The sequence below is a fragment of the Gallus gallus genome, chromosome Z, assembly GCF_016699485.2.
Source record: "Gallus gallus isolate bGalGal1 chromosome Z, bGalGal1.mat.broiler.GRCg7b, whole genome shotgun sequence".
NCBI classification, from domain to species: domain Eukaryota; kingdom Metazoa; phylum Chordata; class Aves; order Galliformes; family Phasianidae; genus Gallus; species Gallus gallus.
Genome location: NC_052572.1, coordinates 83482019 through 83497158, shown reverse-complemented (window position 1 = coordinate 83497158; position 15140 = coordinate 83482019). Strand labels below are relative to the sequence as shown.

Genomic DNA, 15140 nt, shown 5'->3' with positions numbered 1-15140 from the left:
TCAGTACAGCTGAAGGTCAGAGCAATTACAGAGGGCTGTGATCAACAGCGCAGAGTCTGGTTGGAGGCCTGTAGCTAGTGGAGTTTTCCAGGGGTCAGTACTGGGCCCTGTCTTGTTTAAGATCTTTTGTGTTAATGCAGTTCTGATTACAGAGAGAAAAATGAAATGAAATAAAAGGATCTGTTTTTCTTTGTATTGGAATTGTCAGGTTTTAGTAACGTAATCTTTATCAGTTTGCTTCAGTTTTGGCTTTAATATTCAAAAGTCAGATGCATCACCAATTAAAAAAGAGTAGGTACTCAGACACTGAAATTTTGAACAACTCCAGCAGAAATGGACTCTAAAATGCTCCAGTTCTTAAAGTTTCTTGTTTTACCTCAAATTTGGTAGAGATATTGAAAGAATTTTTAAGTGTATATAACAGCATCATCTGAAAATGCATGTATATATCTGTAGATATAATTTAATTATGATTATGTAATAGCTATTTGTGTAGCTGTTAGAGAGAAAGCTTAGAGTGTGGAGTAAGAACTGTACTGAACTGGATTTCTGCATTTTCTAAGGGCACTATTTTATTATGCAGCTTTCATGTTGCAGTAACCTACAGCCCCTGTCTTGTTTTTTTCTCCAGAGCTAATTACTTTGGTATACATTAAGCAAACGGCCTCCTCTTACAGTCACTGTTTGTAGTATTAATTAGCTTTCGTAGTATAGTTTTGCTATTGAAGCTGCCTTTGTTCAGCAAGTAGTGAGCCTCTGGGGTAAGAAAGCATATTTGGATTGCCATTGCAACAGGCACTGCAAAGCGTCTGAAGTAACTATGTGCTGTGTTTAACATTCAGATGTTGGTAGTTACTATTTAAAATTGACTAGTTCGTACTGTGGAAGGTGAAGTTGCAGTTTGAGGTTGTCTGTTATGCTTTAGTCTTTCTAGCTCATTAAACTGGCAACAACTACTCAAAAACTAAGAAATACAGTTTTAATGCATGCAGCTTCTGCATCTATTTCTGTTTCTTCTTTCTTCCCCAAAGGGATCTTTTACAACAGATCTGCAAAGTAGGTCTTAGATTAAACCTAAAGAGTGCTGAGTGTTCTTCAGCTATGACTACAGGAGTCAGCAGCGCTCTGTCAAGATGTTCTGTATCCCCTAGCCTCTGCTAAACATCTTGAAGAAAACATGAGAAATTTGTAGTTGGAACTTGGCAAAAGAAAAAAAAAAAAAAGTAATCTGTTTAATCAGAACATGAACCAGTCGTTAATTGGCCAGTAGGTCTGATTTAACTTTGAAAGTTAAACATAAAATGTTGATTAAATTGTCTTCCCTCTAAGAAGTCTGGTATTTGTCCAATGACAGTTTATTGGTTATTAAATATTGCATGAACACTTGTAAAATGAAAAGGCTTTAAAAGCTTTTCAGTTAAAGACAGATTTCATTTATGCATTTAATTTTGACTGGAAATACTTACCTGTTTTCCCTTTTTATAAAGACAAAAAGACGTTCTGCTTTTTTTGTTTAGTGATTATCTGCATGACATGCTTTGTTTGACAAATAAATGTTTATTCATTTCAGACCTTTAACATACATTGTAACTAAAATGAGCTCAATTAAAGTCTTAAAAGCTGTCTTTATTCAGCTGAAACATTAGTTAACTGTCTTGTGCTAAGAGGTTTTTGAGGCATGGGTTCTGAATTTAACTATTTTTAAATGGTAGTTATAGTCTGATGATGATTTTGCTAGTAAACTGAGAAACTGCTTCATCCGTCAAAGTAATTTCTCTCTAGAGTAACTGGTTCATTACCATTTTTTCTTCAGTCTTATGATAACGGCCTGGCACAAGGAGCAGGACTGGAGTCTCATGGTAAGAATGTCAAAATGTTCTACACCTCTTTTTAAAACGGGATTTGAGAAATGCTGTAAGAAATTCAGGCTATGTCATGCCTTTATTTCTTTTCTGCTTTTGAAGAAGTGGGATGAAGAGGAGCAAATCCAAAACATGCCTCAGAATACCATCCTTCCCTTAGTTTCTGCTTAGTATCAGACCAGATGGGTTCTTCCTATACCAGTTCCATTATTTTTCACCTGAATGAAGAACCTTGAAAGATGTTGCCTGTAGTTCTCATGTCTTGCTGACAGAGCAAACCTTCCCTGCATGTACTCTTGTGACTGTGGATTTACCAGTAAGAGATTCTATGCATTGCATCTGATAATCTCCAATTTCAGCAGCTATTAGTAAAACCCAGAAACATTTCCTGTGACAGATTGTGGCCCCAAATCTTGAAGCAACATTTAAGTTTTGTAAGCAGATGGTAGCTCTGAAGATTGGAATTTCCAAGAGACTGATATTTTCAAGCAAAGTTGTTTTCTGTGCTACGAAGTAGTTATCTCTTCCTGATAAATAAGCTTTTTACTTTTATGTGATATTAAGTCTATCCAGTGTTTCTAGGTTTATCCTTGGAACTGAACTTTTGTAGAATGCAAACAAAGTTCTTCATACAGAAAGGAGAAAGCTGAAAAACCGAAGTTATTCCCCTAGTTGTTGAACTGAATTCCAGTAGAATTTAGTGATAGCATTGCTTCCATTGCTGTGTTTCAGCATCAAGATGGAGGTTACTGTAGAGTGGCTGGGATTTTCTAACACCAAAGCAATGTAAGCAACACTGGGCCCCAAATCTTACAAGAGTAGTTTGCGTTATGTTACTTCCCAGGCTGTAGTTTTGTCATTGCAGGTAACAGACTCAGAGGACAGTGATACACAAACAACATGAGTTTCTTTTCTAATTTCTTGCAGGATTTTTTTTTTTCCAAAAAAAAAAAAAAATTCCTTAGAAACAATTTCTACTAATTACTGCTTAGTTCTGATTGAGATTACACAGGCTTCTGTGAAAATCTGTATATCTAAACATTGCAACAACTGTTTCTTCACAGGTGGCTCTACATTTTGTGGTATTGCATCGCTGTGCTTGATGGGTAAACTGGAGGAAGTTTTCTCAGAAAAAGAACTAAGTAGAATAGGAAGGTGGTGTGTAATGAGACAACAAAATGGCTACCATGGACGACCCAACAAACCTGTAGACACCTGCTATTCCTTTTGGGTGGGAGCAACATTGAAGGTAGTGTACAAAAGAAATAAAGGATAATTATGAAATTGTTTTGATTTCGTAGAATCATTAAGGTTGGAAAAGACTTCTGAGATCATGAAGTCCAACTATCAACCCATAACCTCCATGCGCAACTAAACCATGTCCCTAAGTGCCACATCTACATGTTTTTTGAACATCTCAAGGAATGGTAACTTCAATCCTTCCCTGAGCAGCTTGTTCCAATACTCTTTCTTTCTGCTAGACTGTGTAGGGATGGGGTCAGGAAGGCCAAGGCCCAGCTAGAGCTGGACTTGGCAAGGAGTGCAACGAAAAACAAGAGAGGTTTCTATAGGTAGGTCAAGCAGAAAAGGAAAGTCCAAGAAGGCATATCACCAGTAGTGAGCAGTATGCAGGCTGGTCATAACAGACAAGGAGAAGGCTGATGTACTCAACAATTTTTTTGCTTCAGTTTCCATTGGCAGCTATTCTTCACACACCCCTTTAGCAGATGGGTTAGAACAGAAGCACTGGGGAGTGACATCCCTCCCACTGGAAGCAAAAATCAGGTTCATGACTACCTCAGGAACCTGAACATTGAAAAGTCTGGGTGTCCCAACAAGATGTATCTCAGAATCCCAAGAGAATTGGCTGATATAGTCATCAAGCCACTCTTAATGATATCTGAAAAGTCAGAGCAGTTAGAAGTCCCTGGCAACTGGAGAAAAGGTCATGGTGCCTGTTCACCCCCATGAGGGAGAAGATGCCATCCAGAGAGACCTAGATAAAGTTGAGCAGTGAGCCCAGGAGAACATTATGAGGCTCAACAAAGCCAAATGCAATGTCTTGCATCTGGTTTTAGACAACTCCTACTATCAATGCAACCTGGGAGACTAAAGGGTAGAGTACAGCCCCGCCAAAAAGGACTCTGGGATACTGGTGGGTGGGAAGCTGGACATGAGCCAGCAACATGCCCTTGCAGCCCAGAAAGACAACCATATCCTGGGCTGCATCAAAAGAAGTATGGCCAACAGGGCGAGGGAGGTGATCCTGCTTGTCTACTCTGCATCCTGATATGGAATCCTCAGTACAGAAGAGACACAGACCTGTTAGAGCATGTCCAGAGAAGGGTCACAAAAATAAACCAAGGGATGGAACACCTCCCCTGTGAGGACAGGCTGAGAGAGCTGGGGCTGTGCAGTATGGAAAAGAGAAGGCTCTGATGTGACAGGAAAGTGGCCTTTCAGTATGTAAAGGGGGGGCCAAAAGAAAGAAGGGGACAGACTCTTTAGCAGGGTCTGTTGTGATTAGACAAGGAGAAATTATTTCAAAGTAAAACAAGGAGATAAAAGATTGGATATAAGAAAAAAAATATTTTACAATAATGGTAATGAAGCACTGGAATAGGTTGCCCAGAGATGTGGTGGATGCCCCATCCTTGGAGACATTCAGAGTAAGGCTGGATGGAGCAACCTGGTCTTCCTGTAGATGCCCTTGTTCATTGGCAGGAAGTTGGACTAGATGGCCTTTAGAGGTCCCTTCCAACTCAGACAATTCTGTGATGGTTCTGTGATGTTGTTGGCCTTCTTGGCCATGTAGGCACACTGCTGGCTCATGTTCCGCTAGCTGTTGACAAGCATCTCCAGTTTCTTATCCTTAAATATGATATAATTTCTTTTCAAGGAGGAGTTTCATCTTTGGCATGATTACATAAATAGATCTGTAAAGATCTTCCATCTTGGAAACAGGCTTACCAAGTTAATGCTATATTGCCCTCCATATCTCCTTAAATAGGCACTGTATTTTAATATTAATAATACACTAAGATTTGGTATCTTGCTCTCTAACTTCTTTTCAGCTCTTGAACTTATTCCAATACACAAATTTTGAGAAAAACAGAAACTACATCCTCTCAACTCAAGATCGCCTTGTTGGTGGATTTGCCAAGTGGCCAGATAGCCATCCAGGTAAATTTGCTTTTCAAAATTATGATGAGCATATTTATGGCTGAAAGTACATTCCAGCAGTCAGGCATCTGAGGGGTGTAAGGGAAGACTTTTCTCCAGTCTACTTCAAAAACTATATTGGAAAAAAAAAAAAAAAGAAAATAAGAATTATAACAAGATTTTCATGATTTAAAGGAAAAGCAGGGGGTTGTTTAGACTGTTTCTGAAGGAGTCACTATCTGCTTAGAGCTGGACAAGCCTTTCTATATATATTTAACTGTTCCACTTAAATAACATGTTATTTAGTGGATAAATTCATGAATGGTTTAAGCAAAATATTTCAGACCATTTATTTCCTTGATAAGGTAATCCTTTTGAAGTTTATTCAGAAGTTGCAGCTATATTTTAAAATAATCTACTCAAAGTATGACCTGTTGTAGGGAACCTGTTTTACAGGGGAGTTGGACTTGATGATCTCTTGAGGTCCCTTCCAACCCCCGCAATTCTGTGGTTCTGGGATTGCTATTTTCAGTAGCACTTATGCACAGAAATTGGACCTAGTATACCTGAAAGTTAATTATTGTCATCATTTTGGAGGAGGGCAATTTCAAGTAACGAAAAGCCTGGAAAGATGCTAAAGTGTTTTGAAATAATTTGAAAGTAATTTGTAGTAATTTCAAAAGATGCTAGAGTTCAATAAGGGCATCACAAAGTTGTGAAACTTGATCAAGTAATGTTTGGTGCCATTTTGTACAAGGAAGATAATGAAGTGTGTGAGGTCAATGAGCCAGATAAAAACGTAGTCAAAACAAGGGATGAGGCCACTTAGAATCTGCACAGAGATGTTTCATCCTTTCATCATTTCATTTTGAGCAATGGTTGAGAATTCATTGGGGTGGACCAATGCCAACAACAGTTCTTGTGATGGATGGGCACCCTCTGCTCCCTTGAAAACCATCTCGGGTTTCCTGACATCCACCTATTTTTAAAGCTCTGCTGTATGTAGACCAGTCAGTATCACTTGGAGGAAATATTTCTGCTTGTCATTCATTAATGTGACATTCCTGCCTGAACACTTGTTGTTTCCAGCAAGCTTTTGCTGTCTCTTACCTTTTCTCATCAGAGCAATCTGCTTTTGAACTTGAATGTGTTGACTGCCCAACAGAAAGGGAACAGGAGGGTTGAACTGGGGTACTAAGGATTTGCTCTATGAATGTACAGAAGTTCTGCTGGCATTCAAATTTTTTTGTAGCTCTGACAATTTATACAAGGTATGCCTTGTAAAAATTGTGTATCTTCAGGGAACTTTTGTTTTTTATTGATTTTTGCTTGGTACTACTGAATTTAAATGCTATAGGATCTTTTCCAAGGGAAGAAAAGAAGTGTGTTTATTGCGAGATTCCTTCATCAGGCAGATGGTGTCATAAGCCCATGTGCATGTTTTGGAAGAAAGAATAAAATGTTAGTGCATCTCTTAACTGAAGAATGAGCATAAATGCAGCATTGCAAGCTTTGTTTCTACGTGTCTGGAATTTCAATGTCATATACACAACTGATTTTCCTGCAGCCTAGTAACTGAAAGGCAGGCTGTCTGTTTGAATGTTTGTATGTTTTCCACAACCAAGATTTCAAACTTTACTAACACAGGCATCTGTGCTGTGCAGCACTGCTGTTGTTCAAAGCTCCGTTGTCAGAAAAAAGCAATGTGAACCAGAACATAACTGTTATCTTTATAATGATCTCTATGTTTGTCAAACATAGGAAAGGTTTCTGTCTGATAAACCTTTGGAATATCCCTATGGTGGTGTTATTGCTGTTCTGTAGAGGAGGCATGGGTGTTGGCTTTGTCAGGAGATTCATACTTCAAAACAGAACTGAACACTTGCAGCGTTTTGTTCTTTATTTACTGATAAACTCAGCTGAACGTGTCTTTGTGGGGCAGTGTCCCACACTGCTCTGACCAGTGTGTGGGGCTGGGAGGGGGCACAGCCAGGACAGGTAACTGCAGCTGATTAAAAAGATATCCCATGCAGCACAATGTCATGTTCAGCCATAAAAGAGGAAGGGGAAACTGCATGACTTATACATTTGTCTTCCACGTAACCTTTATGTGTGATGACTCCTGGCAGCTCTCTGGGGAGTGGCTGGGCATCTACCTACCAATGGGAAATAGTGAGTGAAGGCCAAGTTTTACTTTGCTGGAATGTGAAGCAAAGTCTACTTTTGCTTTGTCTACTGATATCTTCATCTCAGCCGAGGAGTCTTCTCATTTCTGCTCTTCCTTTTCTCATCCACCATCACACAGGCAGTGGAGGATGAAAAGAGAGAGAGCAGCTGTGTGATGTTTAGCTGCTTGCCCAGATCAAGGAGCTAGAACACATAGCTAAAATATTTGATTTGATTCTTAGTACTTCTGACTTAGGTGTAAATCATGACTAGATTTATTAAGCTTTTATTTTAATACATATACTGCTGCATGAACCTGGGCAGTTGTGCAGCAACTCTCGTGCATCTCAGTTGTTTTCTGTAAATGATAAACAGTATAGGAGAACTGGAAGCCTGTGTGAATTAGAACTGTTGCAGGAGAAGGATGAAATGGTTTAACGTTAAAACAAGAGAGCAGAAAGATGAAAATGAGTGTGTACAATTACTGAAGTAGTGAAGTAAAGCACTGAAGTGAGGTTTGCTCCGTAGAAGTACTGATTTGCACAGCACCGTGCTTTGCTGTTACGCAGTGTTGTAACTGCAGCTGAGCAGCTGCAAAGTTTCATGATGTTTTCTTTACTTGTGAGTTGCTTATGAAATAGGACACTTAGACTGAACGTATTTCATCCTTGAAAAGCATTGCTCCTTTATAGCTTGAAACAGATGAGTACACAGACTTCATAAAGGTGTTTTTCGTAGGACCAACAAGTATTAGGTTGCTATGGATTTGCACAGCTGTTGAACTTTGTGATTAAACAAACAGCCATATGCAGCTGTTAGCTTTGTCTGTGGTTTTTAGTGCATATCAGTGCAGCTGTCTGCAGGGGTTAATATACTGCACCTCCTGAAGCCAAGTTCTCCCTGTCTGACATACTCAACTGCACGGTCAGTTATCAAGCAACTTTAATTTCTGTCTTAAGGGTATTTGCTCATGAAGATAGGTGAAGTGATGGCTTGTATATTCGATATATTTATATATATATTTAAATATTCTGTATAGTGTATTTCAAAGTCTTGCTGTTTGACAGCTTTTGCTGCTTTTGATGTTCTTTTTAGTCAACAGTCCACTACGTAGTCAGTCAAAAAGCTCTGTCGTGTTTGGGAAAAAACAGTTGCTCTGTTGAAGGAAATTGTTTCTAGCTCTCCAAATTGTTTTGTTTTTTGGTCTGAGCAATAGGAAGAAATTAGGTAGTGGGCAAAAATTGCTCTAAATTAAAACATCCCTATCTTAGAGATTGTATAGCGTGAGTTCATGCTGGAGAGTTTGAGCAGAAATTGTTTCTTATGTCAGATCTCACATGTAGAACATAGCACCTATATGTTTTCCTTGTCTGTGATTATTCAGCGGTGCTGAATTCCAGGAACACTTGACTGCTAGAACCAGAAAGGCACATGCTTTTATATTTCATTATCTGTCCTGCTTTCAGATGCTCTGCATGCCTACTTTGGGATCTGTGGCTTGTCGTTAATCGGAGAAGCTGGTATCTGTAAAGTTCATCCTGCCCTGAATGTAAGCACAAGAACCTCCGAGCGCCTTCACCACCTTCACCAGATGTGGAAAACAAGGACTGTAAGCAGTGTTCAGACGACGTGCACATCGCTACACGACTGATTTAGACTCAGATTTAGTTCTGGTAGCATAATTGTAGCCCAAGGTTAAAAGCCATGTATAACCAATGTGCTCTTTTAAGTGCTGGAGTCATGCAATCAGGTCTGTGTTGCTGGCATCGCTTTGATAGGGAATTGCCTTCATTGTGGAAAAAAAGGAGATACTTTGATGACACAGGAGTTTGTCACCACAGACTGTAAATGGCTCTTCAAATGGCTTTATGTCTAAGAAATTCCTTGAGGCAATTAAAATTCATTTTTATTTTATTTTTTAAAACTTGTGCATACTGTGTCAAAATATATAATAGGAAAGTATTTTCAAAATCTGTTTACATATCATGCAGTATAGCACAAAACCTTGGGGATCTTTTTGATTTTAATGTCTTACATATTTTTGGGTAGAGAATCTCCCATATTAAATCTCAGTTAAGAGTTACCTTTTACTGTCTACTTTCAGATTCCATAAACTTTGTTAAAAAAAAAAATCAAATAAATACAAATAAAATTATTTTATTCAATATTCTGGACTTGTAAAGTTGTGTGGCCTTACTGAATGAGTTTTACAATTCTCGTGAGTGCCTGCTGCATGGATGTGATGGATTGTTAGCCCAAATGCCTTCATTTGAAATTCTGTCTTCATGGGATATTAATGAGAGCGTGGTGTACTGAAACATGGCACGAGCTGTAGTTGTTGAGTTTATGTCTTCCTGGTCTCTATTTGTCTAATTCTTTTCTGAATTTATTAAATGTCAAGGACCTGTTGCCTTGTGAAGCAAGAAAAACTATTTTTTTCTGCTGAGCTGTAGATCTCGACAGTAGTGGGGTTTTTTTTTGCAAGCCAGTCACATGTCGTGGCTGAAGAACTGCCCATGCAGCATCAAAGAGCACAGAACATGAAAACCTCCAGTTGCACTCCCCTAAGGCAGCAAAAATCCCACACTACTGCTTGGTTTCTGAAGCAGTGGTGAAATGCCTTCTTTGGTAACTGTAGTGTTAGACCAGCCTTTAAAGCATTCATCTGTAGGTACCAACTCTACACTTTGGAAGACAAAAAGTGGTAATTGTAGGTAACTGAAGGATGAGCATGATCCCAGGGAATTAAAAGGGAATTAAAAGAAAGGGGCAGTATGCAGAGGCTTGTGTTTTGGCAGTTGTGGTTGTGTGTATGTGTGTGAAGGTGGCTTCCTTACTGTGAACTCTTAGCAGCAATAACCAGAGTCTGGGTGTTGAGGACCAGGACTCTGCTTGGTTTAAACAGCAGTGAGCTAGCAGTGCCAGCGTTGAAATACCCCTGTAAGACAGCCTGGAGGCCTTCATGCAGCTACTTCTGCAAGGGCCGTTGCTGAGTTTCCATCCAGATCTCTCCCTTTCTCTATAGCACGTGTTACACAGGCTCTGCCCTGTGGGGGAGTATCCTTATCATTTTACAAGGAATCCACAAAAACACAACTTGAAATGAAAATGCCTTAAAGATAAGGCACATCTTTTACTGTTTGTTACCTCGGTGCTAGTGGGAATGGTAGTTACACTGCTCGGAAAGCTAAATATGCTGAAATGCTGTTGAAATTTGCTACCTTGGGGTAATCTGGAGATTTTTCTAAGCAAAGAGCTGTATTTGTTTGGTGTTAAACTCTCCGTGAGTCTTCATTTAGTAACTTTCTTTGAATTATGTCCATACCTCACAAAAATAGGCTTCTTTAACAAAATTACATTTTAATTTTGAACACAGCCTTTGTACTGCTTATTATACCATTATTATAAAGCCTCCTTTAACTTCAGCTTCGTCATGGAGGAGCATCACACTGAGAGGCATCTGTATAAACCTGCTGCCCAGGGAAGGTACATGGTTTTTATCAGGGGCATTGTTTCATGTTGGATTGGACCAGCATCCAAGAACAACCTATAGACACACAGCTTATGCAGCTCTGGTGCAGTTTGGTGGATTCTGCAGAACCCTTCTAGGCTGTATTTTTACCAATAAGAAAGTTCTTTCGTTCTACTTAATCTCTCTTTGTTTCTCCCCTTCAGTCTGTAAACTCACGTGAAGGATGGTTTAGCTGGTAGGACTGTTCAGCTGCAAGGCTTTCCAGGGCAGCCACTGGGTTTTCCTGTGCTTTTGCATGTGGTTGGCTGGAGGAGCTTCCTGACACTAGCCTTATCAGGAGCAAGCAGGGGCATAGTAAAGGAAGCCTTTTCTGCCTGCAAAATGTGCTGTGATGTCAGCTGCTCTGCTGAAGATCTGTGCGCTGCAAATGCTGGCAACAGAAGACCTCAGTCATGATCAGATGAATGTCCTCTTTTTCTCACATTTCTTTTTTAATCCATCCCTGCTCTAAATTAAAACAGTAGAAAGGTAGAAAATAATGCAACGTTTCTAACAGGTGGGAGAAGAGTTTGTCTTGAGGAAGCCTCTGGAAGCAGCCACCCTCTGCAGAGCAACCCACATGTGCCTTGTTGGACACTCCTTCCCAGCAAAGGAAAGCAGCTGTGACTTGGTGGGAGCAGTGCACTGCAGCTGCACCAGAGGGAATCCTCCCCCTGCCAGGCTGCTGCACCACAGAGCCAGATGTCAGTAGGGCTCATCTTACCCCTTTCTTCACCCAATTTCCTTGTCTCTGATTTAATTAGATGAACTACCTAAACCACTAAGACCAGTAATTAATACTCAAGTGTTTTAATATTTGTTAAAACTGTAGATAAAACTGAAATTCCCTTTATGTTGTCAAACACGATTAAGTGTTGTAGCAGAAATGGCAATTGTATTATTTATTCATAGCATGCATCATTACATACTTTAGCTGATTCTTTATAAATATGTAATAGCATACTCAATACATTAAATATTTATAGCAGTCTACATACTTGACCTATATTCCTTACAGAGCTTCTTCTCAGGAGCACGTAGGGTTGTACCAGTGTCATATGGGACAGTAGAGAGAGAATCAGACAGGTTTTCACTTCTAGCTCTGTACCTGTATCAAGGGATGTATATAGGTAGATACAGAGATATTTATAGGTTATATAGATACAGATATAGGAAGTGACAAAGGGCTGAACACAAGTCAAGAGCTGCCCTTTGCTGAGCACAGGAGAACAAAAAGTCTGCCTCCAAAACGCTGTGAATTTGAAATTCTCCTTTTAATATTACTGCATTTGCCTTAGCCAGAGCACCTGCGGCCAGAAGTAAAGGGAAATGTGAAGTAAAGGCTAGCAGTGCACGTGCAAAAATACAGACCACAGCCTGAGCAGGCAGCTAGCCCATGAGGAGGGGTTTGTGTTATCCCTAGAACACAAGCAAACTGCCTGGAACATCTGCATGTAGCTGGAAGAAACTCATTCGTGAGGAAGTGCTCTGCAGCTCTAACCAAGTACCCTTATTCTCTTTGAATGATCTTGCTTATCTTGATAGGTGATGCTTAATTGCTTCCTTCTGTTATATAGATGGCCACAGCACCAAGAAGCTGTGCACTGGCCGGCTGCCACTGGCAGTGAGCACTTGGCAGAGGCTCTCCTGGCATGCCATCTCCGGTAATGTGAGTACCTGTCTATTAAACTGATGAATATTAACTTGCCTATCTTTGGGATCAATAAACCTTACGCAGAAGCCCTGATGCTTTTGCACTGCAGGGTGAGACTGTCTCTTCTTTCCACCAGACGTAGCCTTGGAGATGCCTCAGTATCTGGTGTGGCTCGTTGCTGTTGGTGAGCTATATTCAGTGTTACGTGTTGGGTGATCTTGGTTTTGCCAGCATCCATCAGAATGAGGAATGCAAAACTCAGTCGAACCACTCCAACCATTAAGGGTGTCGTGCATGGCAGATTTTCATCTGCTAGTAACCGTTCCCATCAATGCCACGCTTTATGGAAGAAAGCTATTTTCATACAACTCACAAACTGCTTGCACGGAACCTGTTTGTTGTGGCCTGATTTGTGTGTAGGCCTCTGGACGCTTCCAGGGGAATTAAAGCGGGCCGCAGTCCTTACCTGAAGCATGCATGCTTGGAAATGTGTTTTCTGTGGGGTTTATTTGTTGTTTTCTTTGTGATTTCCAAACACACAATGAAGCAGTCAATAACAAACACTGGCACCCTTTTCCACTATTTATGATATCTCCTTTGCTGCTCTCTCTCCTGCTCTGGTTTGTGACAACTGTCTGTGACAGTTGAGCCCTGTGAGATGGCAGTGCATCTGCACAGATCCATTTCCCCCATGAATTCATTACTTAGGGACATTACCAGGAGACTCCCTAGTCTGGTTCAGCCCTCTGGTTGTTATCCATTACGGATAGCTCAGGCTGGCAGTGATGAAGTCGCTGAGAGAAGCCTGAGGACTATCAGAAGGGACATCAGGGCATTGGGGTGGTTAGCTGATGGAGCAGTTTAACTCAGTGCCTGGCCTGATGCCTGCGGGTGGGTTTCACCTCTCTTAAAGGGGGAAATGGATCCTAGCCCAGGAGCTGGTAGGGCTCGCTGAAAGGGCTTTAAACTAGGTATGCAGGGGGAAGGGGTAAACGCCTAGTAGAGGTGATCATCCCTCTGCACTCAGCTTTGGTGAAGCTGCACCTCGAGTATTGTGTTCAATTTTGGGCCACTCAATACAAGAAAGACACCAAGGCCCTGGAGCACGTCCTGAGAAAGGCAATGAAGCTGTGAAGGTGCAGAAGATGCTTTTAGATGTGGTACCAAGGGGCATGGTTTAGTGGGAAATACTGGTGGTAGGTGGGTGGTTGGATTGAATGATCTTGGAGGTGTTTTCCAATCCTGGTGATTCTGTGGCTCTACTATAAAAGAAGTGCCCCTTCTCTCCTCAGCAATGAATTACTGGTATCAGCCCTTCCTGTGTGCCTGTGTTAGGCAGAATCCCTCAAGGCATGGTGACCAATAAAGTCTGGTGTAGCGTGTAGGTGTATGGTGGGAAAAGGCCCTTCTGAGGACTGCGACTGAGGATGCATGTTTGAGTGGATCATCTGTATTATGGAGATGGGAAAATAATACTTCACAATCCCAGGGGAGGGGGAAAAAAAAAAGCATCAGGCTTTGCTGCACAGATGTATTCAGAAGTAAAAACTTAGATGGAAGAGATCAACCAGAAAATCTAGAGCTGTCACTGCTGTCCTGGGAGAACCAATGGAACTCAAAAGCCAAGAAACATACAGTTCCTTTACACTTTGCTTTCCATATCAGTGTGCCAAGGTAAGAGTTGTGCTTCTGCATGACACTGTATAAAACTATACCAACTTGTGCAATTCATGGCCTGACAGAAGCACATGGCAGCCTGCTGGGGTACTGGGTGCTGCGTATCTCAAGCTGCAGCCCTGCCTCTGGCCAAGCAGGCCCTAGTGCAGCAGGCCACTGCATGAAGGGCTGTAGTGGTGAGCAGGAAGGGCTGTACATTTCTCAGCTTTTTGCACAGCCTCTCGTTACTGATCAGAACAATCTGGGTTTATTTGCTGCTGAGTTCTGTTTATTATCAGGAAGTTCACATCGATACTGCCATACAGCCATTGTACAGCAGCTGCTTGGGCCACAGCTGGTGTGGGCCCTGCAAGCCTCCCTGGCTCTGACCACACTTCTACCCCCCAAAATGACAGTGGAAAAGTGTCCTGCACAAGTGCCATTTAGTGATCTAGAGTTAGATCAGAGCAAGAAAATACCTTGCATGGAGTTAAACTACGAAGCATGGCCTAGGAAGTGAGTGATGGTCCCCTGTGTATCTGACTCTTTACTCCTAATCCATTTGCAGAAAAGCAGTGTGGGAAATGCTGAAAACCTGCCTCTGTCCCAATAACAAGCTATGTGATTAATGAGCCATCTGATATATGTAATTCTACAGTATCTAGTAGCAGAAAGGCCTGGTAGCTATTCATGAGTCCCATTTCTTGAGAAAGAAAGGGTATATTGTTTCAGTGAGCAACCTGCAGAGAGAGCCTGGTATAGCATTACTACCATATCCATAAGCTCAGGAAATTCAGCCTCAAAGGGATATGCTATACTGTTATAAAACACCCTTTGACATGTTTTCACTGTCCAGGGGTGATGTGCTCCACAGGCCACCCGATACCAGAAGCGAAGCACGGCGTGCCCCCTACCCGCTCACTCATGGAGAGCAGTGGGCTGGGTGCTCTGCCCTTTGCCACCAGACCTCAGGCAGCTGCTGCTGTGGCAACCTGAGACTGCAAGAGGAAGAAACAAGCCGTGGCACGCTGAAATGGCATCGTGCAGGCAGCTGCAGCGGAGGGTGGTGTGGAGCAGGGGTGCGACATCTGCCATGTCTCCAGCATTGTTCACCAGCCATCCCACGGGG

General features: G+C 41.4%; 1 protein-coding gene across 1 annotated transcript in view; it reads left to right on the top strand.

The window, feature by feature from the left end:
• PGGT1B (protein geranylgeranyltransferase type I subunit beta) overlaps positions 1–9357 on the top strand; it is a 34422-nt gene extending 25065 nt beyond the window's left edge. The window contains 5 exon segments of the mRNA XM_003643102.6: positions 1814–1859; positions 2927–3111; positions 4937–5045; positions 8657–8788; positions 8791–9357. Of these exon segments, the coding sequence (XP_003643150.1) occupies positions 1814–1859; positions 2927–3111; positions 4937–5045; positions 8657–8788; positions 8791–8846 (528 nt within the window). The 3' untranslated portion in view covers positions 8847–9357.
• The last annotated feature ends 5783 nt before the right edge of the window (positions 9358–15140 follow it).